Genomic DNA, 26,859 nt, shown 5'->3' with positions numbered 1-26,859 from the left:
GGCTTAGACACGGGATTTGCTCTTCAACAACCGTTTCTGTTTATCACTGTGTTTTCTGGGGTTCTTTTCTTGAAACTTCTGCCACCAAGTCTTCCCATTCAGAATAAAAATATTATATGTCATGTTCGCTGGAGAATGTCTAAAATAAAATACAACAAAACCATATTGCACAATGCTGTGTATAGGAATTCCTACTGTCTACTCACTGGGGAGTGACAGAGGCTGATGTTTCTGAGGGGTGAGCATTCTACTGCCCATCAGGAAGGTTTGTCATGTGTGAAACTCATTTTGCCTCTGGGCACCAGAGAGCCTCTGGGAAACTCCTTTCCCCCCACTTTCTGATAACACAGGCTCTCCACAGCTTCGATTTGCCTCTATGGGATGGAGCCACAGTCTTGACCACTTCTTCTGACATCTCTAAGAGGCACAGAAGGGAAATGACAAATCCAATGGATAAGCCCCAGTCAGAACTGTGAAGTGGCTCAAGCTTATTTCTAGAAGCTCTTTAAATCTTCCATCTCTAACTTCTGCCACCTTCCGGGCTCCCCTTTCACTTCAGGGGACCCAGTCCTGTCTCAGAGGAGGAAGCTGGGTATGAGGTAGTGGTGGCTGGCCTGAATAGCTTACCAGTCTCAGGAATCTTAGTGTTTTAAAGAACTCCTTTAGGGAAAGCAATGTCACTCTTGTGGGCAAATTTAAGTACCGTAGCCTCTGAGTTGGGGGGAAGGGACACTTCACCCCCCATGGCACACCACAGCCCCCTTTCTCTGTGGACAAGCTGAGTTACGCAAGACCCGAGGGACCTTGGGAAGCTGCTCTTCCCTGTGATTAGGAAGTGTGTCTCAAGGGATGCCGATGGAGGCACATAATTTCGAGATGCAATTATTGCAAATGCAGTCTTGTAAGCCATTTACTTTCTAGTGCCTTTCATGGTTATAGCCACTGTGTTGGAGCCCTCTCATCAGGGGGATAACGGACATATTTAGCAAGTGGTCCAGACAGCCCCTGACTAGTCAGCGTGGCCACTGTCAAGAGCACAGCCCTAAAGGGCCACTCCTGGGCCAGGCATGAACCCTTCATTGGCAGGACCCTGGGGAAGACTGGAAAGTCTGTGGGAGGTCCTGGGAAGCTGCTGTTTACCAACCAGTAGAGGGATCTTTCAATATTCTAACAATCAGGGCTACTGCCCAGGGTGAACAATCCAAACATCAGCCCTGTGCTCATCTCCTCCATGGCCTCATCCCTCCCTGACCTCATTGTCCTATTTTCCAATCTTTCAGCCTGAGGCTGTACCATCTCCTCTTTTAAGTGGCCCTCAGTGTGAAAACAGGTGTGGGGGCGCCTGGGTGGCTCAGTCATTAAGCGTCTGCCTTCAGCTCGGGTCGTGATCCTGGGGTCCTGGGATCGAGCCCTGCATCGGGCTCCCTGCTCTGCGGGAAGCCTGCTTCTCCCTCTCCCACTCCCCCTGCTTGTGTTCCCTCTCTCGCTGTGTCTCTCTCTGTCAAATAAATAAATAAAATCTTAAAAAAAAAAAAAGAAAGAAAGAAAGAAAAAAGAAAACAGGTGTGGCCTAACCTAAGGGATTCTTTAGAGGCAAGCATGGTCCAAGCCAGGAAATCCAAACCTAGCTGTGCATCACCACCAAGGCAGGGCTTAAAAACTCCTAGCCTGGGCGATCCGTACTCTATGAATACACAACCTAACTCCAGGATCGGCAGGAAGCTCTGGGGCAACATTGGCACAAATACCCACAAGTCCTTCGAAGGAAGGCGGGAGCTAAGAGCCACTCACGATAGTTGTTTCCTCCTGATGCATGTGGTCAAGGCCAGCAGCAGCAACACTGTAACCACAAGGACTCCCGCCACTGAGGCGGCAGCAATGATGATGTTCCTCTGGAGGAACTGCAGAAGCTGCGCACATGGTACGTTCTTATTTTGAACACCTAAATGAAAAGAAACATGGCAATGTAAACAGAAAGAGACAGCCCCATACAGATCTGCAGGGACGACCAGAACTGAAGACCTTAGAAACTTAGCTGCTGGCTCCAGAAGTCCTTCTGGGGACGAAACAGGCTTTGTTTAGGAAAATACACTCGTAAGCTGTTTGGCGGTGACATGGGATGCTGTTTGGTGGTGGAGGTCAGAAGCTGAGGGTATAAGCCAGCAAGCAGCAAAGCAACCAAAAAGAAGAGACAACAAGGCACAGTTTGCAGGAGGAGAATAGGGGAGAGGTCAGATGGAAAGAGCATCAGGAGCCACAGAGGTGGTGGCAAGTTCTGCAATGACTACTAAAAACAATGGAGTCAAATATTCAGTTTGAAGCTGGCCCCCATCACCCCACCCTCCCAGCTTCAGGAAGTTCTGCCATATATATAATCTGCCTCAAGTGCGTAAGTTTGGGGGAATTTCATGCACAAGGGTAAACATGCTGCCAGATGAACTTGAGCTCTTACAGCTTGTAGGGACTTGCAGAAATCTTGAGGGTAGATTCGGAATGCCACCAAATGTGGGCTTTAGAGCATAAGGCAATCTTAGCTGGAGACCCCAGCTGACATCAGGGACTCCTAGAGCTTCTGTCACTCCATTTGTAATGTGACAAAAGCAGGAATCAAGGAAATGGGGCACAGACATTCCATAACAGGAACTGGATGGTTTGGTGTGGAGAACCACTGAGGGGGGTGCTAGCCGTGCAGGTAGGGGGATGCTGGCCAAGGGCCATCTTGGGTTATGGGAAGAAAATTGGAAATGTCCAACTTGCCACTTTGATCTAAGCTACAGCAAGAGGCCGCAGCACCAAGCAACTCCAAGGGCCCTCTTGGAAAAAGTCAGCACATTGCCAGGATGGGCAAGCTTCTACCCATTCTGAATGGGCCCAGGCTCAGGTCATCCAAGGTTGAAGATCCAGTACTAGTTAATATTTGGATTTACTCCCTCCTACTTGTTAGAAAGCCTCAGTGTGCAGTAATGGCAGAGGCTCAGAAGATGATGCCTATGTTAGGAATGATCCTGGTTGGGTAGAAATGACTAAAAGCATCTTTTCGAAAGGGTGGTCAAATTCCCAGAGTTAGTTTAATTCATCATTTTACCAGCAGATTGTATGCTTTTGTGGGTAAATTAAAGGCATGCTGACATCTCCTTTGTTAAAATACCATGAGAGGCACAGATGCACTCTGAGGTTATCTATACTTAAGTGTCTTATTTAGTTTACACTATATAGCTTATTACCTGTCCTAACTGCTTCTTCAAGTGTTTCTTTATCTATAGCAGAAAATGGCTCATTTACATCTCTGTTGGAGAGAGAGGATTCTTTATCCCTCTTCTCTGAATTGTGACCTACAGAAGACAAAAGACAAAATGAGTTCATCTAAAAACAACCATTGGTCTGTGATTAGTTCTATTTTTTTTTAAGATTTTATTTTTAGGGGCACCTGGGTGGCTCAGTCGTCAAGCGTCTGCCTTCGGCTCAGGTCATGATCCCGGGGTCCTGGGATCGAGCCCCGCATTGGGCTCCCTGCTCGGTGGGAAGCCTGCTTCTCCTTCTCCCACTCCCCCTGCTTGTGTTCCCTTTGTGTCTCTCTCTGTCAAATAAATAAATAAAATCTTTTTTAAAAAAAGATTTTATTTTTAAGTAATCTCTACACTTACCGTGGGGCTCAAACTTACAACCCCGAGATCAAGAGTCACCTGCTCTAATGACAGAACCAGCCAGGCGCCCCTGATTAGTTCTATTTTTATGATAAAAATAACTTCCCCCAGGGGTGCCTGAGTGGCTCAGTTAAAGGTCCAACTCTCGATTCCCCCCCCACCCTGGGTCATGATCTCAGGGCCATGGGATCAAGCCCCGAGGTGGGCTCACACTCAGCACAGAGTCTGCTGGTCCCTCTCCCTCTGCTCCTCCCCTGCTCACGATCTCTCTCTCTCAAATAAATAAATAAATAAAATCTTAAAAAAAATAACTTCCTCTAGAATCAAAGTGAGGAGTTAGGGAGGATTTTGGAGAAAAGTCCAAATGTACATCAGTGTTTTGTTATTTTTTTTTAATCTAACAAATTCCTGGGTGACCCACCCATAGATTGAGACTGTGGTTTTCACATGTGAGTGTGCATCCAAATCACCAGGAGGCCTTAAAAGACAGACCGCTGGGCCCCACCCTAGAGTTTCTGATTCAGTAGGTCTGAGGAGGCTTGAGAATGTGTATTTCTCACAGACTACCCTCCCTCCCGCCAAATGAGCTGGTCAGGGACCACCTCAGAGGACCTCGAGAGAATCTTTCAGTCAGTTGTTGAGCCCCTCTGACCCCAGTCTCCACAAGCGTTAAGATAGAAATAGTAAGACCTACCTCACAGATAGCATAGTATTCGTGGAAACAATTTAAAAATCATGAAGTACTATAAAAATTTTTCTTAAATCGCAAGGGCAAGACAGGAGAGTGAATTACACTGACATATGCATTTATTGGGAGAGGGGCTATAGAATGGCCTAGTAGAAACAGGCAGGGTTGAAAATCAGAAATATTAGCATCCTAACTCTCCCACTGGCTATCTCTGACTCATTTGTATATGAGACCTCGTCAAAGGGCCTGAGTGAGGTTAGCATGAAGAAGACTGGGAAGCCAGATCTGTCTTTGTTCAACACAAGAATGGCCCTGGAAAGGGGCTGGGAGATGTTCTGAGAAGTTCCAGGAGCAAACCAGAACCAATGGGTAGGAGATCCAGTGAGATGTGTGGACTGAGGTTAGCAGTTAGAAAGTAAGGCTATTAAAAAGGGAATGAGAATTATGTGCTATGGTGAGTGCTGTGAATTGTGCAAGACTGTTGAATCACAGATCTGTACCTCTGAAACAAATAATACATTACATGTTAAAAAAAAGGGGGGGCAGAAGAAGATAGCAGGAGGGGAAAAATGAAGGGGGGAAATTGGAGGGGGAGAGGAACCATGAGAGACGATGGACTCTGAAAAACAAACTGAGGGTTCTAGAGGGGAGGAGGGTGGGGGGATGGGTTAGCCTGGTGATGGGTTTTGAAGAGGGCACGTTCTGCGTGGAGCACTGGGTGTTATGCACAGACAATGAATCATGGAACACTACATCAAAAACTAATGATGTAATGTATGGTGATTAACATAATATAATAATAATAAAAAATAATAAAATAAATTTTAAAAAAATAAAAATAAAAAGGGAATGAGGAGGGCGCCTGGGTGGCTCAGTCGTTAAGCATCTGTCTTCGGCTCAGGTCATGATCCCAGGGTCCTGGGATCGAGCCCCACATGAGGCTCCCTGCTCAGCAGGAAGCCTGCTTCTCCCTCTCCCACTTCCCCTGCTTGTGTTCCCTCTCTCACTGTGCCTCTCTCTGTCAAATAAATGAATAAAATCTTTAAAAAATAAATAAATAAAAAGGGACTGAGGAAGAGTGAGAAGTAATGAATCCTTTGTCCCTAGAACACTTCAAGGCTGGAGCCCCCAGCCCCAGATGCCTTTGAGCTGAGTGGCAGCTTTGGCGTGACTTTGGTGTATCTGCCTTGGCCTAGTTCTCAAAGAGGTGGGAATGAGACAATGTGGTTAACACAGCTATGGTATCAAACAACAGCCTCTTGAGGTCTTAATTATTTCTGAGGAAGGAGAAAAATGTGTTCCTTATTCAATTTGACTTAGAAAAGAGAGAAAACTTCCAACTTAACATGAATCATAATTACCTGACTTCAGAAACACCAGCTTGTCAAATCAGTCAAGATATTAACAACCACAGATACACAGAAAACTCTGAACAGTGCAGAGTTAGTCCACTAAGGGGTTACATTGGCCTTGCTCTTTCACAGAGGTGTGGAAAAGATAGACTCATCACTTGAACACAAATTTTTACCCTCCTTGTCTCTGTACCACAAACACAAAACCAGAATTAGAAGTCACTGTCTACATTTACCATCAATATGGGTTGTGATTTTGATCATTTGTTGGATTTTTTTTGGCGAGACAAAATAAGCACAGTTACCGAGTTTTGCCAAATATAGTCAGTTTCCAAACGTCGTTTCAACTACAGAAAACCATTAACTATGAGAGAAGCAGTAGCCCATTACAGGAGCAAGGACAACAAGCTAAGCCCCACATCCATGAGGTAGACTCAATTCAAGTGCCAATCAGTCACATCCTGGGCCTGGTACAAATGTGTCAAATGAGCCCAGAACCAAGAAATTTGGGCTTTGTGTTCAAGGAAATTGTCAAAGTCTTATGTCATAATTTCTCTCTCTCTCTTTTTCCTCTTAGGAGACTATCACTGAAATAAGACTTTGATTGCTTCTATTAAGAGCACCCTACTGCTGCACTGTTAACTAAGACCTAGGTTCCCTTCAGCAGAGCTAAATCAATAATAGCTGGAACTCGTTGCACACCTGTGCACACTTTAACAAGACACGTCACTTCTCAAAGAAAAAAAAAATCATTTCCTCAGCCCTCTTCCTACCCAGCCCTTTTTACCATTAATTTGGGGGTGGGGGGAATGGTCACAGCTGCTAATGAAGATTTGTGGATTTCCTAGTGTAGCAGAATAGCTTCAGAGCAGCTCCTGGCCTCTGAAGAGGGGCCTGGTCAGCTTCCTTTTCTTGTGTCATGTGACCTCTACTACTGTCTGCAGGGGGGTCTCTTCTTAATTCACTCTCTCTACTCAAAAAACCTTAGTTAGCAGACCTGCCTCTCTTTTGTCCTCTCAAAGCTCCATGCAAATACAACCTGAAGCACATTTTTTTAAAGATTTTATCTATTTATTTGAGAGAGAGAAAGAGCAGGAGAGAGGGGAAGAGTCAGGGGGAAAAGCAGTCTCCCCGCTGAGCAGGGAGCCCGACGTGGAACTCGATCCCGGGACTCCAGGATCATGACCTGAGCTGAAGGCAGTCGCTTAACCAACAGTGCCACCCTGAAGCACTTGTTAAGCACCTTCCATTTTAGCATACTTATAGCTAATAATTACGGATGACACCGACTTTCCTATTAGCAGTGAGCTCTTGGAGGACACAAGTGCCTTGTTCAGCTCTCTACTCCTGGCACAGCACCTCTCACCGAGTAGGAGATCAATAGCTAGGTCTTGACTGAGAGAAGGGATCTTGAAGACTCTTGACTGCAACCTCATGAGAAACTCTGAGCCAGAACCACCCAGCTAAGCCTGATTCGTTGGCCTAGGCTGCAGTCCTTTGAAGGCTGACTGACACCAGAGGGTCTGCTTCCAAAATGGGTCACTCATAGAGCTGTTGGCAGAAGGCCTCATCTCCCCACTGGCTGGAGGCAGGAGGGCCCGGTTGCTCACCACAAAGTCCTCTCCTTAAGTCAGTGGACACTGCTGGAATGTCCTCACAACATGGCAACTGACTTTCCCCAGAGTGAGCAATTCAAGAGATAGCCGGGCAGAAACCACAATGTCTTTGATGACCTAATCTATGAAGTAGCACACCATCACTTCTGTCACGTTCTATTCATTTGAAGCAAGTCACTCAGTCCAGCCCACACTCAAGGGGACGGATGTCAAAGAATTTGTGGACCTATTTTAAAACCACAGTAGAAATGAAATTCCAAGGAAGACAGCTGAACAAAGGAAATATTTGCTTATGTCTATATAAACATAAGGATTTGAATCAGCTACCTCAGGTTTTATGGATGGAGAGAAGTAACACCATTACAAAGGGATCTACACTCTGCAGGAAGCCTGGAATTGGGTATGTGACCCATCCCATTAAGCAGAGACGCCTGAATGATTGAACCACATGTTGAGGTTGAACCATATGAAATTAGAGCTATTTGACCATTTTTTAGAAAGATTTATTTATTTATTTTAAAGAGAGAGAGCAAGGGGGAGGGGCAGAGGGAGAGAGAGAATCTCAAGCACACTCCCTGCTGAGCACAGAGCCTGACGCAGGGCTCAATCCCGTGACCCTGAGGTCATGACCTGAGCTGAAATCAAGGGTTGGACACTTAACTGACTGAGCCACCCAGGTGCCCCTCAACCACTTTTGACCTACAAAAAAACATTAAGTTCAAATGATTCAACCTGACATTATAGTTCCAAGGGAAGTTTTCTAATCTTCTAATTGTGAGACTCCTAAAAACTCAACATCATGGGTTATCAAGATGAGTGTAATGATCAATTTGTAATGTGATGCTTTGTGTATTAAAAAAAAAAAAAAGGAATGGCCTCCAAACCTAGTTTAAATTGGCCACTGTACATGCTGGGGGTCCAGGGAGGTAGAGGAAAATAAACCCATTTTATACTCCGAACACTGAGTCAAGCTCCTACAAGGGAGAAAAATCACACAGTGAAAAAGCCAAAAGTAAACTTGAAGAAATGGAAAGACGTCCCCATTTCCAGCACAGAATGATTTACCACCAGTTTTCCCAAAGTGAATATTGTATTATAAATTTAATGTGATGCTAATAAAAATATCAACAGGCTTCTAATGAAGTTACACAAGTTGATACATGTGCAAAAACAAACATGCAAAACTAGCCAGGAAAACACTGAACAAACAAAAACTGCAAAGAAGGGCCTAGTCTCATAAGGCACTAAAACATACTATTTCAGCCTCTGTAATTAAAACAGTGTGGTACTGTTGTATACAGAAACCAGTAGGTCAGTGGTTAGGATAGAAAGCCCAGGAAGAGGGGTGTCTGGGTGGCTTAGTCGTTAAGCATCTGCCTTCGGCTCAGGTCATGATCCCAGGGTCCTGGGATCGAGCCCCGCATCAGGCTCCCTGCTCGGCAGGAAGTCTGCTTCTCCCTCTCCCACTCCCCCTGCTTGTGTTCCCTTTGTGTCTCTCTCCGTCAAATAAATAAATAAAATCTTAAAAAAAAAAAATCCCAGGAAGAGACCCAGGACATATGGGAATTTAGTATAAGATAAAGGTGGTATCTCAGATCACTGGAGCATAGATGGACTTTTTAATAAATGGTGTAGCATTTCAGAGAAAAATGGCATGACCTGGACTGTGTTGATGAAATCATTCGAACCCGTGTGTGGTTCTCAGTATAAAATCATCCTTTCAGGTCTCCTGGTGTAGACCTAGGTACCAAAGAGATGCTCAACTACATTGAATTTATGATTATCATGAAATTCACAGAAGGAAATGTATAGGACAAATTCAGGAATATTAGAGGTATTCACTTTAAAGAGAATTCTGTGGTAAATTAATCTCCAAAAACCATCTAGGTCAATGGTTCCAAATGTTACCTGTAGGCAAATCACTTGGAAAACAGGCATAATTGTACGGAACCCTGGACTCCACTTTTAGAAACTCTTGGTGGGTTCCAGAAATAAGGGTTTATAATCTCTTCCCATTTCTCATCCTCTCCTCTATGGTTGATGCATGGTCAGGGTTGGGAACCACTGACCTAGTTCATATTCTTACTCCCAGGAAAGACCACATATTTGCCAGCTTGGACAGTGACATAATTAGCCTATTTTCCCTTTGAAATCTTTCTATCTGCCTAGGGAAGAAATGCTTCATGGGATGCTAGTTCCTCATCCTGTCTTCAGAGCCAATCTGCCCCCACCATAATGGGGTCTGTGAGATGAGCCTTTGCTCATCAGCTAAAGGGGAGCACTTTCCCATACTCCTCATGGTGGGGAGGGAGAGAACTCCTCTGGGGTATCACTTCAAGAATGTGCTCTGCCCCTCACCAGTCCCCGCCCCCAGGGGGAGAAAGGGACTTCACAGGTAAGTTTGGGAAGAGGATTCAGGTACCTATGGCCAGCTCCTCTCTCTCTCTCTCTCTCTCTCTCTCTCTCTCTCTCTCTCTCTCTCTCGCATCCATTTGCCTCCAGAGAGCAGACATTCTGAACTGCTCCTCTATGCTGTGAATTTTACAGAAGCAAACTCTCTCATGGTGGGGGTTTGGGGAAACCACAGGTACCCTAAACCTCACCAGTGATTAGGCACTCTTCCTAATTCAAAGTGAAGCACCCACATTATCCAGCCAAGTTTTCTAGAGAAGATAGTCTGAGCTCCATCTGCTGGATCCTTAGCTCAGTCTCACATTTGGCTCTAAACTCAGGCACAAGGTATTGTGCCTGAGGTATTACTTATTGATGAGGTATTACTTATTGGCCCCCAACTCCAATTATATCCATTTGCATTTACCATTAATAGAAATTCTGTCCATGCTGCCAAGGAGAAACCTTGGTGCAGTAGAATACCCAGGAACACTGGTCCCTTTGGTGAAAACTATGGGGGAAAAAAAATGAAAGAGAAAAATTTGTATCAGTACACACTTCCGAGCACTTTGGGTCTGTATTTTGTTTTAAGTGTTACAATGTTAATATAGAATTCAACTTGTATTGGGAATGTATATTTGAAAGTTTACATGTCAATGTAGAGCGAGGCACCAGCTAGCTGCTGACTACAGAGACTGGAGCCCAGGCAGATATTGTGGGAAACCAACCTCAGGAACTGAAATTCACATCTGTATGCAAAATTCCAACACAGTGCCCATTACTCGGTTGCCCAGGGCACCTTCCTGTACTGCTGGAAGTTTCTGATGCACAATTCTATCCTTACAAACCTATGATCAAACAACTGTCTTAATTCTCAAACTGCTACTTAAAAAAAAAAAATCTGAAGCTGCTTTTGGGAAGTATCAGAAAGTATTTTTCATTTTTGTTATTTCTACTGGTGTGCCTAGGGCAAGTGATTTTTTTGGCCTGGGTCTTATCCCATTGGATGGGGGTACTAATGACTGCACCAGCTCTCCCCAAGGGCTAACCAAAGTATCAAACTATGCACGGGGAAGTACAGGAAGTATAAAGCGTGTGCAAGACAAGGTTATTACATTACTCAGGATTCCTGTTGTCAGGAAAGGTAAACACCACTTGCAATTCCAGTTCCTGTCTTCTGAATAGCCTCCAGAAAGTGAGAACCTACTTGACACATGAACTCCACGGATCCCCACTCCCCCAGCAAAATAGAGGGATAGGCACATTTTAGACCATAGATTTGAAGGTTATAGAGAGGTTTTCAGACAATTTTGTCCTTCATTTCTCAATTTGTCTTTGCCACCCAGGGAGCTGTTTTAACAAATGCTGAAATGATAGCACTGTATATATAATACGATACATAGACCTATAGGAATAGATGCACCTATAGTTTTAAAGACATATACTTACTTTCTGAATTCATGTCTCTCTTTGTAATTGATTTGCTTGATGTTCTTGCTTCATCAAATGGTGTCCCATACGGAACCTTGTAAAACACTTGCTGTAGAATTTCATCTCAAGTGAAGTAAAAAAAGCATGTTAATACCAGCCGTGGGGGATTGACATTTTTCTCTGCAAGTACCTAAAGCAGTCTACAAATACAGTAAATCAATGATATAAGCTCAGTGGACATATGATATTATACTCTGAAATACCTTGCCTTGGGAAGGGAAATCCTAACTCCTACAATCATTTCTGAAAAAGTGTGATTGCACTAGATGTCTTGAGCAGTAGCTATTTCCCACTAAAAGACAGGCAGTTAGAAACTTTGCCCCAAATCTCATGACATTTAGTGTCATTACCTTCCTTCTTGCTCCAATTGTCATTCTGACCCACTTTGTAGTAAGTTTTGAAATAAGGAAGTTAGATTCCTCCAAATTTTTTGTTCTTTTTTTTTAAGATTTATTGATTTATTTTAGAGAGAGGGGAGGGGGTAAAGACAGAGGAAGAGGGAGAGAGACAGACTCTCCAGCAGACTCCCCACTGAGCACAGAGCCTGATGCGGGGCTCAATCCCACAACCCATGAAATCATGACCTGAGCCGAAACCAAGAGTGGGAGGCTTAATCGACTGAGCCCCCCAGGAGTCCCCCAAATTTGTTCTTCTGGGTCAAGATTATTTTGATTACTTTGGGTCTACTGAGATTCTATAGGAATTTCAGAATGAGTTCTATTTTCCAAAAAATGCAATTAGAATTTTGATAGGGTTTGCATTGAATCTGTAGATCACTTTGGGGACTCTTGTCATCTTTACAACAGTAAGTCTTTCAATCCATTAACATAGGATATCTTTCCATTTATTTAGGTCTTCTTTCATTTCTTCCAGCAATGTTTTGTCCCTTTCTGTGTACAAGTTGTTTGCCTCCTTTGCTAAATGTATTCCTAAGTATTTTAATCTTTTTGATGCCATTGTAAATAGAATTGTTTTCTTGATTTCTTTTCCTTTTTTGGACTATTCATATCAGAATATAGAAATACAAACGATCTTTCTGTGTTGTTTTTATATCCTGTAAACTTTCAAATGGAGCTAGAGAGTATTATACTAAGCAAAATATAAGTCGTTCAGAGAAAGACAAATACCATATGATTTCACTCCTGTGTGGAATTTAAGAAACAAAACAAAGGAGAGAAGAGAAAAAAAGAGAGAGAGGCAAACCAAGAAACAGACATGGGTGCCTGGGTGGCTCAGTCGGTTAAGCATCTGCCTTTGGTTCAGGTCATGATCCCAGGATCCTGGATCAAGTCCCGCTTTGGGCTCCCTGCTCAGGGGGGAAGTCTCCTTCTCCCTCTGCCCCTCTCCCCTGCTTGTGCTCACACTCTCTCTCTCTCAAAAATAAATAAAATCTTTTTTTAAAAAAAGAAAGAGACTTAACTATAGAGAACAAACTAATGGTTTCTGAATTAATTTTTTAGCACTAACAATTTTTGTGAACTCTTTATGGATTTATTTTAGATCCTTTTATTTCTTTTTCTTGCCTAATTTCTCTGCTAGGACTCACAGTCTATGTTGAAAGAATTGGCAAGAATGTCTCATGGCTGATATTAGGGGAAAAACTTCCATTCTTTCATCATTATGATGTTAGCTGGGTATTTTTCATATATGGACTTTATCACATTGAGGAAGTGCCCTTATATTCCTAGTTTATTGAGTGTTTTTATCACAAAAGGATGTTAAATTTTTAAGTAAGTTTTTTTTAAGATTTTATTTATTTGAGAGAAAGAATGAGAGAGAGAGAGCACATGAGAGGGGGGAGGGGCAGAGGGAGAAGGAGACTCCCTGCTGAGCAGAGAGCCCGATGCGGGACTCAATCCTGGGACTCCAGGATCATGACCTGAGCCGAAGGCAGTCGCTTAACCAACTGAGCCACCCAGGCGCCCAAATAAGTTTTATTTTTAATTGTAGTAAAAAACACATAACACAAAATCACCATCCTAATAATTTTTTTGAGATCTTATTATTTCTATATAATCTCTACACCCAATATGGGGCTCAAACCCACAATCCTGAGATCAAGAGTTGTATGCTCCACTGACTGAGCCAGCCAAGTGCTCCTACCATCCTGATCATTTTTAAGCATAGTTCAGTAGTATTGTTTATTCTCCTTGTTGTATAACAGATATCCCGAACTTTTTCATCATGCAAAACTGAAACTCCATACTCATTAAACAACAACTCCCTGTTTCCACCTCCCCTACCCCAGCCCCTGGCAACTACCATGCTACTTTCTTTCTATGAATTTGACTTTAGCTATCTTTTATAAGTAGAACCATACAATATTTGTTTTCCTGTGACTGGCTTATTAAATTTGGCAAAGAAAGCACCCACTGGTTATGCTACAACATTCATGTTGTAGCATGCAACAGAATTTCCTTCCTTTTTAAGGCTGAATAATATTCCATTGTGTGTATATACCACATTTTGTTAATCTATTCATCCATGGACACTTGGGTTGCTTCTACCTTTTGGCTATTGTGAAGAATGCTGCTATACACATGGCAAATACCTCTTTGAGACTTCCAATTCTTTGGGATACATAACCAAATATGGGATTGCTGGGTCATATGGTAATTCTAGTTTTAATTGAGGAACAGCCATACTGTTCTCCACAGCAGATGCACCATTTTCCATTCCCAACAAGAAAACTGGATTTTCTAGTCAATATGCTAATCGCTGCCCTTTAATAAGAGTTTAATCCACTTACACTTAATGTGATTACTAATAAAAAGAATTTACTTCTGCTATTTAACTATTTGTTTCCTGTGTCCTATAAATTTTTTGTTCCTCAGTTCCTTTATTACTGCTTTCCTGTGGGAGTTTTTTTTTTTTAAGATTTTATTTATTTATTTATTTGACACAGAGAGAGAGAGAGCACGCACACAAGCAGAGGGAGATGGAGAAGCAGACTCCCTGGTGAGCAGGGAGCCCGATGTGGGGCTTGATCCCAGGACTCTGGGATCATGACCCGAGCTGAAGGCAAATGCATAACAGACTAAGTCAGCCAGGCACCCCAATTTTTTGTAATGTTATATTTCAATTGCCTTCTTTGTTACTGTTCTGTATATGTTTTGGTTCTTTTCTTCATGATTACTTTGGGAATTACAACTAACATTTTAAACTAATAACAACCTAGTTTGAATAGTACCAACTTAGTATATGAACACTCTGCTCGTATATATCTCTACCTTCCCCTATATTGCCACAAATTACATCTTTACACGTTGTATGTCCATGAACATAAATTTACAATCACTGTTTCATTCATCGCCTTTTAAATCACATTGTAAAAAAGAATGAAGTAACAAACCAAAATTACAATATTGGTTTTTACATTTACCTATGTAGTCACCTTTACCAGTGTTCATTTTACTCTCAAACTTTTGACTGTCTAGTGTCCTTTCATTTCAGCCCGAAGTACTCTCTTTAGCATTTCTTAAGGGGCAGATCTCTTGGCTTTTGTTTATCTGGAAATGTCTTAGTTTATCTTTTATGCTCAAAGAATAGTTTTGTCACATACAAAACTATTGGTTGACAGTACTTTTCTTTCAGGACTTTAAATATGTCATCACTTCTGGTCTACATGATTTTTGAGGAGGAATCAGCCACTAATCTTATTGAGGATCCCTTGTAAACAATGAGTAGTTTTTCCTTTGCTGCTTTCAAGACTGTCTCTATGTCTTGGGTTTCAACAATTTGACTATAATGTGTTTCAGTGTGACTCTCTTGCATTTATGCCTGGAGTTTCTAGAGCTTCTGGGATGTGTAAAATCATCTAATTTGAGAAGGTTTTGGCCATTATTTCCTCATATATTTTCTCTGCCCCTTTCTCTCTCTTCTCCTGCTGGGATTTCTATAATGTGTATGTTGGTACACTTGACGCGACCTCACAGGTCCCTTATCCTCTGCCCATTTTTTTTTTCTTTCTGCTCTGCAGACTGGACAATTTCAATTGTCCAAGTTCAAAATGATCCTTACTTCTGTCTGGTGAAATGTGCTGTCAAATCCCACTGGTGAATTTTTCATTTTAGCCACTGTACTTTTCAACTCTAGAATCTCTGGTTCCTTTCTATAATTTGTTTCTTTATTGACATTCTCATTTTGTTCAAACATTGTTTTCCTGATTTCTTTAAGTTCTTTCTCTCTCATTTCCTTAAGTCATCAAAGACAATAAATACACTGAAGATGGGTGCCTATTGCCCATTCTGGCACCAGCAAACTACACTGAGAATTCAGGCTGCCGACTACTTGGCTACCTGCTATGGGGCTGGGGGAAGGAGAATGGTAGGATCTACATGAATCACTAAAATTTACCAGTCTCTTCATTAAGCATTCCTCTGGACGATGCAAGTGTTCAACTAGAATCCAACAGTCCAAAATAGTTGCTTAAGATAATTCTTGGCAGTTCAGTCGTGACATATTCTTGGAGCTTCCTACCATCTTCTTTCCAGGCCTTGGTTTTCTCAAATGTTACATGAGAGACTTGGAATAGATCAATGAGTCCCAGCCTAGAATCACCTGGAGAGCTTTAAAAACTACTGGTGCAAATATCTCATCCTATGCCAGGGAATCCGATCAGGGGTCTTTTTAACAATCTCTCCAGGGGATTCTCATTCTCAGCTAGGGCTAAGGACCTGGGGAGAAGGTTGACCTCAGCCTCAGGGCCTCACCATCCCACCGCTGCAGAAATCTCCCAGGCACCTTGTCAGGCAGATGTGATGCAGCTGGTCTAAGGCGGGGTCTGAGTCAGCACTTGCAATAACTCCCACATGGTGCCCCTGTTCTGCTGCATGGACCCCTCTCTGAGGAGAAGAATCCTTTCCAAGTGTTTATTGTCTATACTTTGCCTAATTTCCTGGGACTCTGACACTTCAAAGAACTGGTTCTAGCCTCAAGGCAAGCACTTTCCCTCCCACCAAAGCATTGGGTTATCTGACAGACAACCCTGGAAAAGCATGACACTCTTTAAAACAGCATGGAGGCTTCACATGAGGAAATTACTTACTGAATAGTTTAGATAAATGTTCTCCTCGTTTATTTGAACTTGATACAAATTCAATATTTTTCAAGCTCTTTTTTTGAGGATAACCTATGGGAAAATAAACCTTAGCTGTGATTAAATCATTCATTGGATCCACATGAAATCTTTTTAAATCAATACTTTTTTACATGGTGTTTTGAGAGGAGCACCACGCACTTCACCTGCTCTAGGAGGAAGAGCACTGGACTTGGGTTCTAGTCCACCTTCTGAGTGCCTTGTGATCTTGGGCAGTAAAGTTCTGAGGGATTTGGTTTTCCCATCTGAGACTGGTGGGAAAGTTGTCAACCACAAGAGGCCTGTGAGGATGGGCTGAGATGAAATGTGCTGATGTCATCTGTAGATGGAAAAGTGCTCTCCCCTTATCACATCCCAGTGTTAGTATCTACTATGAATGGCAAGAAGGGGCACTGGATGGTTATGCTCAGTGCTCATTGTGGGAGGGGAGCAAAAAGACAAATGGACACACATCTCAGTGTCTTCTCAACACTTTCCCCTCCATAGGAAATGATGCCAACAAGCCATGACTTTGACCATCTTGGAAATGGGATGCCTTCTTGTTTTGGAGGGCAGAGAACAATACTGCTGCATGCTCTGCACTAATCCACACTAGGGTCTACGTTTGGAGGGGGTTCGGAGGGCCTCAGGCCACCCCTACCTGATCTGTTTGATAAGCACAAGGATTTCCTGATGTTGTCACTGACGAATACAAAAATGAAGGTATAAATGGAAAAGCACTGGGTCAATAGTCTCCCCTAGGATGCCATGGACTGACTTCAAGCCTTCTGCTGACACTCATGTGGCCACGTCAAGGATATGGATTGACTGTGCTCAAAAGCTGTAGCAACTCATGGAATTTTGAACTATATTTTCAGGATTTTCTTTATGGATGTTGTGATGTCTTAGTTGCTGCACAAATTTTCTTGATTCTAGGTAAAGGCCAGCCCTTTTCTCTGTCCCCAGGGGAGTGGGCAAAACCAGCAGGGAGGAGAAACTTATCCCCTATTGAAGAAGTTTCAGGGTCCCAGCAGCACCCTCCTGTCGTGACAGAGCATTCATGAAGTGTCTGCGGAATCTGAACTTTTAACACAAAACCAGTGACACCAGTTTTCACATGGTTTTCTCACAGATAATCTACACAGCCACTGAGTAATCTGTGGACATTAACTTGTACACATTGCAGCTTTCAACTCTACAAAAAAATGGGTAGGGAAGCCTGCATGGTGGATGCCAAATGATTTCAAGTACGACTACTTTGATCCAACTAGTGACAAATGCACAGTTCTCTAGAGATGAAACATTGGTGAATCATTAGGAATAGATACACTCAGTCATTCAACTTTGTCAAAAATGTGTTCTTCCCATTGTGTCAGCCAAGGGAACATAATAAAAACATTGTGCAGGATACACCATCATTATTACACAGTAAAATATTCACTTTAATCTGTGGTTTATAAAATGCACCATTGGTTACAAAAATGGTTTGCTAATAGTTTTATAATTTCAACACAGCATACCTGCCTGGATTGTCCTGATAAATAATTACTCAATCTAAATATGCACACAGTGTCCACCTTAAAGGGTTTCTCTGTCACTTGTGTGATTTACGCTAATGCACCTGTTTTCTGCATATGTGACCAGCTTCTTTCCCTCAGCTTTGGCATTGGAGCATCAGTCCAAAGGCAGAAATAGGCTCTGTCTCTTAGTGCAAATATTTTCCAAAGGCTAGAGTGTGGGGTGGGGAGATAATGGGGAGGGATGGGAAGGCTTTACTATCCCAAGCCAGTGAACAGGGCACACATGCACATTGAACTGTAGAGTGTTGTTGACTAGAAAAATCATTACATGACTCACAGCCAGTGTTACCAAGGACAGTGAGCACCACTCGCAAATCTGGTTCCTACCCTCTGAACAGCCTCCAGAGTGAGAGAACCTGCCTGACACATGAACTTCAGAGATCATCCCACAATACAGTGCTATTTAGACTTTACACAGACTCCCATAGTCAGTAGAAGGTTATAGAGAGTATATCAGATAATTTTTTTCTTCCACATCTCAATTTCATTTTGCTGCTATATACCTGGGTTAAGAATGTTAAAATGATAGGGTAGTACAAACGATACAATTCATAGGCCTTTAAAAACATGTGCGCTTATAATTTTAAAGACGTATACTTGCTTTCTTTCACTTCTCTCTTTGTAATTGACTTTCCTGCTGTTCTTGTTTCATCAGATGGAACTTTGGAAAACACTTGCAGTAGAATTTCATCTCAAGTGAAGCAAGAAAGGCGTGTTAATATCAGCAGTCCATGATTAATATATCTACTCTGTATGTACCAGAACTAGTCTATGAATTCAGTGCATAAATGATACAAATGCAATGAATATATAATGTTATGTTCTAAAATGCCTTGTCTGGGGAAGGAGATTTTGGTCTGTCTAAATTATTTCTGAAAAATTGAGATTTGGGGACACCTGGGTGGTTCAGTCAGTTAAGCATCCAAGTCTTGATTTTGGCTCAGGTCATGATCTCAAGGTTGTGAGATTGAGCCTGCCATCGGGCTCTGTGCTGGGGGTGGAGCCTGCTTAAGATTCTGTCTCTCCCTCTCCCTCTGCCCCTACCCCCTGCACACACACTCTCGCTCTAAATAAATAAATAAATAAATAAATAAAATCCCAATGGCATTTTTCACAGAAATAGAAAAAACAATCCTAAAATGCATTTGGAACCACAGAAGACCCTGAATAGCTAAAGGAATCCTGAGAAAGGAACAAAGCTGGAGGCACCATACTTCCTGATTTCAAACTATACTACAAAGCTATAGCAATCACAGCATACAAATTGTATGGCACAAAAAGACACATAGACTAATGGAACAAAACTGAGAGCCCAAAAATAAACCTTGCATACACAGTCAACTCATATTTGACAAGGGAGGCAAAAATACTCAATGGGGAAAAGACAGTCTCTTTAATAAATGGTGTTGAGAAAACTGAATAACCACATGCAGAAGAATGAAAATGGACCACTATAGTACACCACTCACAAAAAGACTCAAAATGGATTAATGACTTAATAACTGAAACCACAAAACTCCTAGAAGAAATCATAAGAGAAAAGTTCCTTGACATTGGTTTTTAAATTTGTTCTTTAAATTCATTTTAAGAGGAGTCTAGATGGCTCAATTGGTTGAGTATCCGACTCTTGATTTCCACTCAGGTCATCATCTCAGGGTCATGAGATCGAGCACCGACTCAATGTGGAGTCTGCTTGAGATTCTCTCTCTTCTCCCTCTGCCCCTCCCCCCACTCATGTGCTCACTCGCTGTCTCTCCCTCTCTCGCTCAAATAAATAAATAAAATCTTTTAAAATAATACATAAATTCAATTTAATTAACATATACTGCATTATTAGTTTCAGAGGTAAATTTAGTGATTCATCAGTTGCATACAACACCTAGTGCTCATTACTTCAAATGCCCTCCTTAATGCCCATCACCCAATTACCCCATCCCCCCTCCCCTCCTCCCCTCCAGCAACACTCAGTTTGTTTCCTATAGTTCTTGGCAACAATTTTTTGGATATGATATCAAAAGCACAGGAAACAAAAGCAAAAATAAATAAGTGGAACTACATCAAACTACAAAGCTTTTTTTGCACAGCAAAAGAAACAATCAACAAAATGAAAAGCAACCTACAGAATGGAAGGAATTATTTGCAAATCATATATCTAATAAGGGGTTAATATCCAAAATACATAAAGAACTCATACAACACAATAGCAAAAAAACAAACAATATGACTTTTAAATGGGCAGAGGAATTAGATAAACATTATTCCAGAGAAAACCTAAAAATGGCCAATAGATACTTGAAATGGTGTCAACATCACTTATCATCAGGGAAATGCAAATCAAAACCACATTCTTACACCTGTGAGAATGGCTATCATCAAAAAGACAAGAAATAAGTGTTCATGAGGATGTGGAGGAAAGGGAACCCGTATGCCCTGTTGGTGGGAATGTAAACTGGTATGGGCTCCAAGGGAACAGAATGGAAGTTCCTCAAAAAATTAAAAATAGAATTACCGTATGTCCAGCAGTCCCAACTATGTGTATATATCCAAAGGAAATGCACACAGGATCTCGAGGAGATTATCTGCATTCCTATGTTCACTGCAGCATTAGTCACAATGGCCAAGATGTGGAAACAATTTAAGTGTCCATCAAAGAATGAATGGAAAGAAAAGGTGATGATATATATTACATAATATTACATAATATATTAATTACATAATACTATTCAGCCATGAGAAAGAAGGAAATCCTGTTTTTTGCAACAACATAAATGGACCTCGAGGGCATTATGCTAAATGAAATAATTCAGACAGAGAAACACAAATACTGTATGATCTCACTTCTATGTAGAATCTAAAAAAGCTGAACTCATAGAAACAGAAAGTAGAACGGTGGATTGCCAGGGGTCAGGGGTGGGGGAAACGGGGAGATATTGATCAAAAGTTACAAAGTTCCAGTTATAAGATGAGTAAGTTCTAGGGATACAATGTATAACATTGTGATTATAGTCAATGATACTGTATTATGTACTTGAAAGCTGCTAAGAGAGTAGATTTTATATGTTCACAGCATAAAGAAGAAATAATTATGGGATGTGATGGAGGAAATTAGGTACACCATGTGTTCTTTATTTTGCATTATATATGTGTATCAATCACCATGTTTACACCTTAAACTTACACAGTGTTATATGTTAGCTGTGCCTCAATAAATGTGGGGAGGGGTACATAAGGTGGTATCACTGTGATTCATATAGCACTGTTTGGGAGTAAAATGTGGTCCAACTTCAAAATAACAGGACCAAAATAAACATTTGGAACCCAAATTGTACAAAGAAACTCTGTGTATAATGGTTGACATATATCATCAGCGCTGAATGGTTAAATATTTTAAAGAAGACAAAAACAAAGCAGACTGAGACACACTGCCTGGTCTGCATCTGTGAGCCATCCAGACACGTGGGAGAGGTAGAAGTACACACAGACACAGGCAAACACACTGACACAGCTGCACAGAGCAATATGGCAAGGGACAGGAGCAGACAGGAGAGAAAAACTAACTCAGCCCAAGAAAGCCAGAAGGCAGGCACTAGGCTGAGCAGACTGAGAAGAAGGAGTGGGTCCTGCCAGGTAAGGCTGAGTTCTGGAACCAGTTGACCATGATACTTATTGAGACCTCAAAGTCACTCCTGTATGTAGATGTTAGGTGTCAGTAGACTCCCTTAACCTACACTCTGGTGCTCACTGTGATCTCAGCAGCCCTGATGGGTCCGTACGTGACATGCAGGAAACCTGGGACTAGCCTCTTGGGGACACTAACTCGGTGAGCTGCAAGCATCATGAAAAGTCTTTGAGGTAGTCCTGGGAGGGCTGCTGCAGCCAGGTGACAGCCCCCACCAAGATCCCACATGACATTCCCTGTGCTTCAGAGAAGAACCAGGAATGAGGGAGGGGCTCACCCAGAGAATTCCATGTCACATCAGGACTGCCAGGACATGACAAACCCAAAGGGCAAGGCTATCCTCAGAGAGTTTCAAAATTCATTTACAAATGTTATATATGAAAACTGTACCTACAAAAATTGGGTGGAGGCTGGAGGAGGGGGAGAAGACTCAGCACTTATAGATCACAGTTCTACAAGTTCAGAAAACTCTTCCTTTATAAAACTGTTAGTACTTTTTATTAGTTCTATTTTTTGAAGTCTATCATTTTCTCTTTTTATTTATATATTTTTTAAAGATTTTATCTATTTATTTAGAGAGAGAGAGAGCATGAGCAGGGAGGGGGAGAGGGAGAGAGAGAATCTCAAGCAGACTCCCTACTGACCATGGAGTCCGAGGTGGGGCTTGATCCCACCATCCTGAGATCATGACCTGAGCTGAAACCAAGAGGTGGACACTTAACTGACAGAGCCACCCAGGCACACTTCTTTCTTTTTTAAAGACAGTGTCTATCTGTCCCTGGGGGACAATAGTTTCATTTTCTCCTTCTAGGTTTACTTTGCTAAGCCACAGAAAATAATCATGAATTCCATTAATACAGTATTTATTCTGAGTCCTTTTTCAAGGGCTGTTGGTACATTGGTGGGTGGTCTACTCACTTGGTAAAATAGGTGCTTATGATAGCAACACCAAATCAGCTATCAGAATTACAAGATGATGAGTTCTCATTACTAGCCCTTTCCCTAATAGATGTGTTGATCTACAGGATCCTAAATTGTTGCTCAGAGAGAACGTGTAAAGTTTATTGGTGGCCCACCAATGCCAAGGCCAACACGGACATGGCGCTGGGCAGGTCAGTAGGCCTTTGGGGGATGATGGGATCCTCCCAAACCCCAAACCAGACACCCATCTTCACACTCACTCACTCCCCTTCCACACATGTGGAATGGGATTCAGAGACATAGGGCTCCTGCAAGAAGGACAAAAGTCTTCTGATTCCCAGGTAAGAATTCCTGGAAGCACAGTAAGGGGGCTGCAAGAGCTATCTGCATCCCTTCACTCATTAAATCATGGTAACCTACCCATCATTCAATCAGCCAGACACTCAGTGCAGATTTACTGGAGCCTCTTTAATAGCACATGTGGAGGAAGGGCAAACCCAGAATTCCCAACATGGAGCAGCTCCTGGAAAAAAGGTCCATGTCCCGTGTAGAGAGATATCCCCTTTCCAAGCAGGATTGGCAGGCATAGTAGCTCTGTGATCAGAACATCCAACAGGTCCTAACCCAGAGGGAAGCCTCAGTGTTCACACTCCTGAGAGCTCTTTCCCAGACCAGATGTAACCCTCAGTGTCTACTCCTGACCCATACACAACACCAGAGAGAAGAGATTTCTCTGGGCAAAAAGTCTCAGGGCAAAATCATCCCACGCCAAGGAATCTGATCACTGGGGTGGGGGGAGAAGGGAGGAAGATCTCTTTTTAACAATCTCCTCAGGGGATTCTCATGCTCAACTAGGGCTGAGGACCTGGGGAGAAGGTTTATCTCAGCCTCAGGGCCTCACCATCCCACCGCTGCAGAAATCTCCCAGGCACCTTGTCAGGCAGATGTGATGCAGCTGGTCTAAAGCGGGGTCTGACACAGCACTTGCAATAACTCCCACATGGTGGCCCTGTTCTGCTGCGTGGACCCCTCTCTGAGGAGAAGAATCCTTTCCAAGTATTTGTCTTCTGTAATTTGCCTAATTTCCTGGGACTCTGACACTTCAAAGAACTGGTTCTAGCCTCAAGGCAAGCACTTTCCCTCCCACCAAAGCATTGGGTTATCTGACAGACAACCCTGGAAAAGCATGACACTCTTCAAAACAGCATGGTGGCTTCACATGAGGAGATTACTTACCGAATAGTTTAGACAAACCTTCATCCAAATTTTTTGAACTTGATGAAAATTCAGTATTTGAACCTATGGGGAAAATAAACCTTAGCTGTGATTAAATCATTCATTGGATCCACATGAAATCTTTTTAAATCAATACTTTTTTACATGGTGTTTTGAGAGGAGCACCACGCACTTCACCTGCTCTAGGAGGAAGAGCACTGGACTTGGGTTCTAGTCCACCTTCTGAGTGCCTTGTGATCTTGGGCAGTAAAGTTCTGAGGGATTTGGTTTTCCCATCTGAGACTGGTGGGAAAGTTGTCAACCACAAGAGGCCTGTGAGGATGGGCTGAGATGAAATGTGCTGATGTCATCTGTAGATGGAAAAGTGCTCTCCCCTTATCACATCCCAGTGTTAGTATCTACTATGAATGGCAAGAAGGGGCACTGGATGGTTATGCTCAGTGCTCATTGTGGGAGGGGAGCAAAAAGACAAATGGACACACATCTCAGTGTCTTCTCAACACTTTCCCCTCCATAGGAAATGATGCCAACAAGCCATGACTTTGACCATCTTGGAAATGGGATGCCTTCTTGTTTTGGAGGGCAGAGAACAATACTGCTGCATGCTCTGCACTAATCCACACTAGGGTCTACATTTGGAGGGGGCTCGGAGGGCCTCAGGCCACCCCTACCTGATCTGTTTGATAAGCACAAGGATTTCCTGATGTTGTCACTGACGAATACAAAAATGAAGGTATAAATGGAAAAGCACTGGGTCAACAGTCTCCCCTAGGATGCCATGGACTGACTTCAAGCCTTCTGCTGACACTCATGTGGCCACGTCAAGGATATGGATTGACTGTGCTAAAACAAAACAAAACAAAAAACAAAAAAAACCAAAAAAATCTGTAGCAACTTGTGGAATTTTGAACTATATTTCAGGCTTTTCTCTTTACAGATGTTGTGATGTCTTGATTCTAGGTCAAGGCCAGCCCTTTCTCCAGCCCCAGGGGAGTGGGCAAACCACCAAGGAAGAGATACCTATCCCCTCATGAAGGGTTGTTAGGGCCATAACACCCACCTACTGAGTGCCACAGCATTCATAAAGTATGGGCAAGAATTTGAACTTCTTACAACCAGTGGCAATGCCGAGTCTCACTTGGTTTCCTGACAGAAAATCTGCAGAGCCGTTAGTAATGTGTGCTCATGGCAGCTTTCCACTCTACAGGAAAACTGGTAATCAGGTAGTTAACAGTACACAGACAATGCTTCCAGTTCTGATGGCTTTCTGGTAAATGAAAGAAATAAAAAGTTCTCTTTTGCTAAGACATAGTGAATCATTAAGAATCTATACAGTGAAAGTGGAAGTAAGCCCAGGCAGTAGAACGTTTGTTCACAAAAACGCTTTGGTTTTTTAAAGTGCCCTGACAAAGAACAGTCACATTCTCCCCTTGTCCTGATGTCACCCCTGACATTTGTATAATGTTTTGATTTGTATAATGTACCTCCTGTCCTTTTTGCTTTGCTCCACAGGCCGAGTATCTTTACACTGAGAGAATGTGCCAGAATGCTGTCGGCCAATTAGTTTAGTAAATAGCAAAAGTGGTTCCAAATGCAGTAAAACCCTAAAAATAGAGGATGTAAATCTAATGTTCACTTTGAAAATTCTATGTTCCTAAAATGTTCTTAACAGCATGATTCAGATAGCTAAAAAGTGGTAACAACCCAAATGTCCACCAACTGATAAATGGATTGACGAACTGTGGCATTATGCATACAAGGGAATATTGTTGGGCCACAGAAAGGACTGAAATACTGACACAGGCTACAGGGTGGCTGAACCATGAGACCTGTTACACGAAAGAAGCCAGTCACAAAAGATCACACGTTGTATGATTCCATATAGGAAATATCCAGAAGAGACAACTCCATAGAGCAGTCAGTACATTAGTGGTTGCCAGGGGCTGTGGGAAAGAGGGAATGGGGAGTGACAGCTAGTGAGTGTGATAGTGCTTTATGGAGTAATGAAATTGTTCTAAAATTAAGCAGTGTTGGGGCACCTGGGTGGATCAGTCAGTTGAGCATCTGCCTTTGGCTCAGGTCATGATCCCAGGGTCCTGGGAAGGAGTCCCGCATTGGGCTCCTTGCTCAGTGAGGAGTCCGCTTCTCCTTCTGCCCGCCGCTCCCCCTGCTTGTGCTCTCTCTCTCTCTGACAAATAAATAAAATCTTTAAAAAAATATATTAAATTAAGCGGTGCTGATTCACAACTCTGTGAATATACTAAAAACCACTGAATTATACACTTAAAAGGGTGAATTTTATGTTATGTGAATTATATCTCAATAAAGCTGTTATTTAAAATGTGTGTGTATGTGTCTGTGTGTGTGTGTCTGTGTGTGTGTCTGTGTCTGTGTGTGTGTGTGTCTGTGTGTGTGTGTGTGTGTGTATGAGGGGAGAGATGAAACAAGATTGGCCTAATTAATGCACAGAGGTTCATACTACTCTTCCTATTTTTGTATATGTTTGAAAAATTTTGTAACAAAAAGCTCAGTGTGCCTGTGGGCTACCCTTCCACAGAGGTCCTTTGAGAAAGCTTCAGTCAGGAAAAATGTTAAAGTTACCCGCTTCCGAGCAAGAAGTCCCTACGGTAGATTCAGGGAGGTAAGGAAGGTAGAGGTGGGGAGAAATCCTGCGTTCACCATTTCCACCTGCAGGAGAACACCATCTTCCTCCTGATTTAGGTTCACAGGGAGTCTCTTACTTGGGTATCTGCCACACTATACCTGTGACAGGACCTTTGAGAGGGCAGAGCTCTGTACCTTGCCAACAGTCCAGAAAGAGAACAAAGAAGAGGGTCTCTGTTCCTCTCTTCTTTGCCATAGTCTGTATCTCTCCTAAAATCCTTCAGCCATAATGGCCTCGAGCTCCAGGATACTGTGGAACCAGAAGGTCTGTGAAGTCACACCAGGAAGCAAGGTGGGGGGCAGTTCTACAGGGGGAGGGGGCAGGGCCTGGTGTCTGTGGAGAGGGACGAGAAGGGGCCACCGGCCACCCTGAGGAAACAGGCTTTCCACCCACCCCTTCGGCTCTGCAGCACCCTCCTCCATCCTGTGTGCACTGCAGCCTGAAGATGGTAGGATATTAACCAGGACTCTTGAGTTGTACATGACAGAACAATCAACTAAATCAGCTTAAGTGAGGGGC

The 26,859-nt window shown here is 42.7% G+C and overlaps 1 protein-coding gene across 1 annotated transcript; it reads right to left on the bottom strand.

Moving 5' to 3' along the window:
• Position 1: 1 nt before the first annotated feature.
• Positions 2-26,535, bottom strand: CUNH2orf92 (chromosome unknown C2orf92 homolog). Its single transcript, XM_088026215.1, has 7 exons — positions 26,475-26,535; positions 23,676-23,738; positions 16,230-16,313; positions 11,141-11,245; positions 3,225-3,332; positions 1,792-1,942; positions 2-139 (listed from the first exon to the last, which is right to left on the bottom strand). The coding sequence occupies exons 1-7, from the start codon at positions 26,533-26,535 to the stop codon at positions 4-6; spliced, it is 708 nt and encodes a 235-aa protein (XP_087882341.1). The 3' UTR covers positions 2-3.
• Between the last annotated feature and the right edge of the window lie 324 nt (positions 26,536-26,859).

This window comes from Eumetopias jubatus, unplaced genomic scaffold (genome assembly GCF_037043125.1).
Source record: "Eumetopias jubatus isolate StellerSeaLion01/CBP00866 unplaced genomic scaffold, mEumJub1_p1.0 scaffold_9, whole genome shotgun sequence".
Lineage (NCBI taxonomy): Eukaryota > Metazoa > Chordata > Mammalia > Carnivora > Otariidae > Eumetopias > Eumetopias jubatus.
This window is presented reverse-complemented; position numbering and strand designations above follow the sequence as displayed.

Bases quoted from the DNA above. Each gene is read 5' to 3' on its own strand.
- CUNH2orf92 (XM_088026215.1), bottom strand. From the start codon at position 26,535: ATGGCAAAGAAGAGAGGAACAGAGACCCTCTTCTTTGTTCTCTTTCTG. The intron at 23,739-26,474 runs GTACAGAGCTCT...TTTTCCCCATAG, and splicing joins CTTTCTGGACTGTTGGCAAG to GTTCAAATACTGAATTTTCA. The intron at 140-1,791 runs GTGAGTGGCTCT...ATTTTATTTTAG, and splicing joins ATCAGGAGGAAACAACTATC to ACATTCTCCAGCGAACATGA.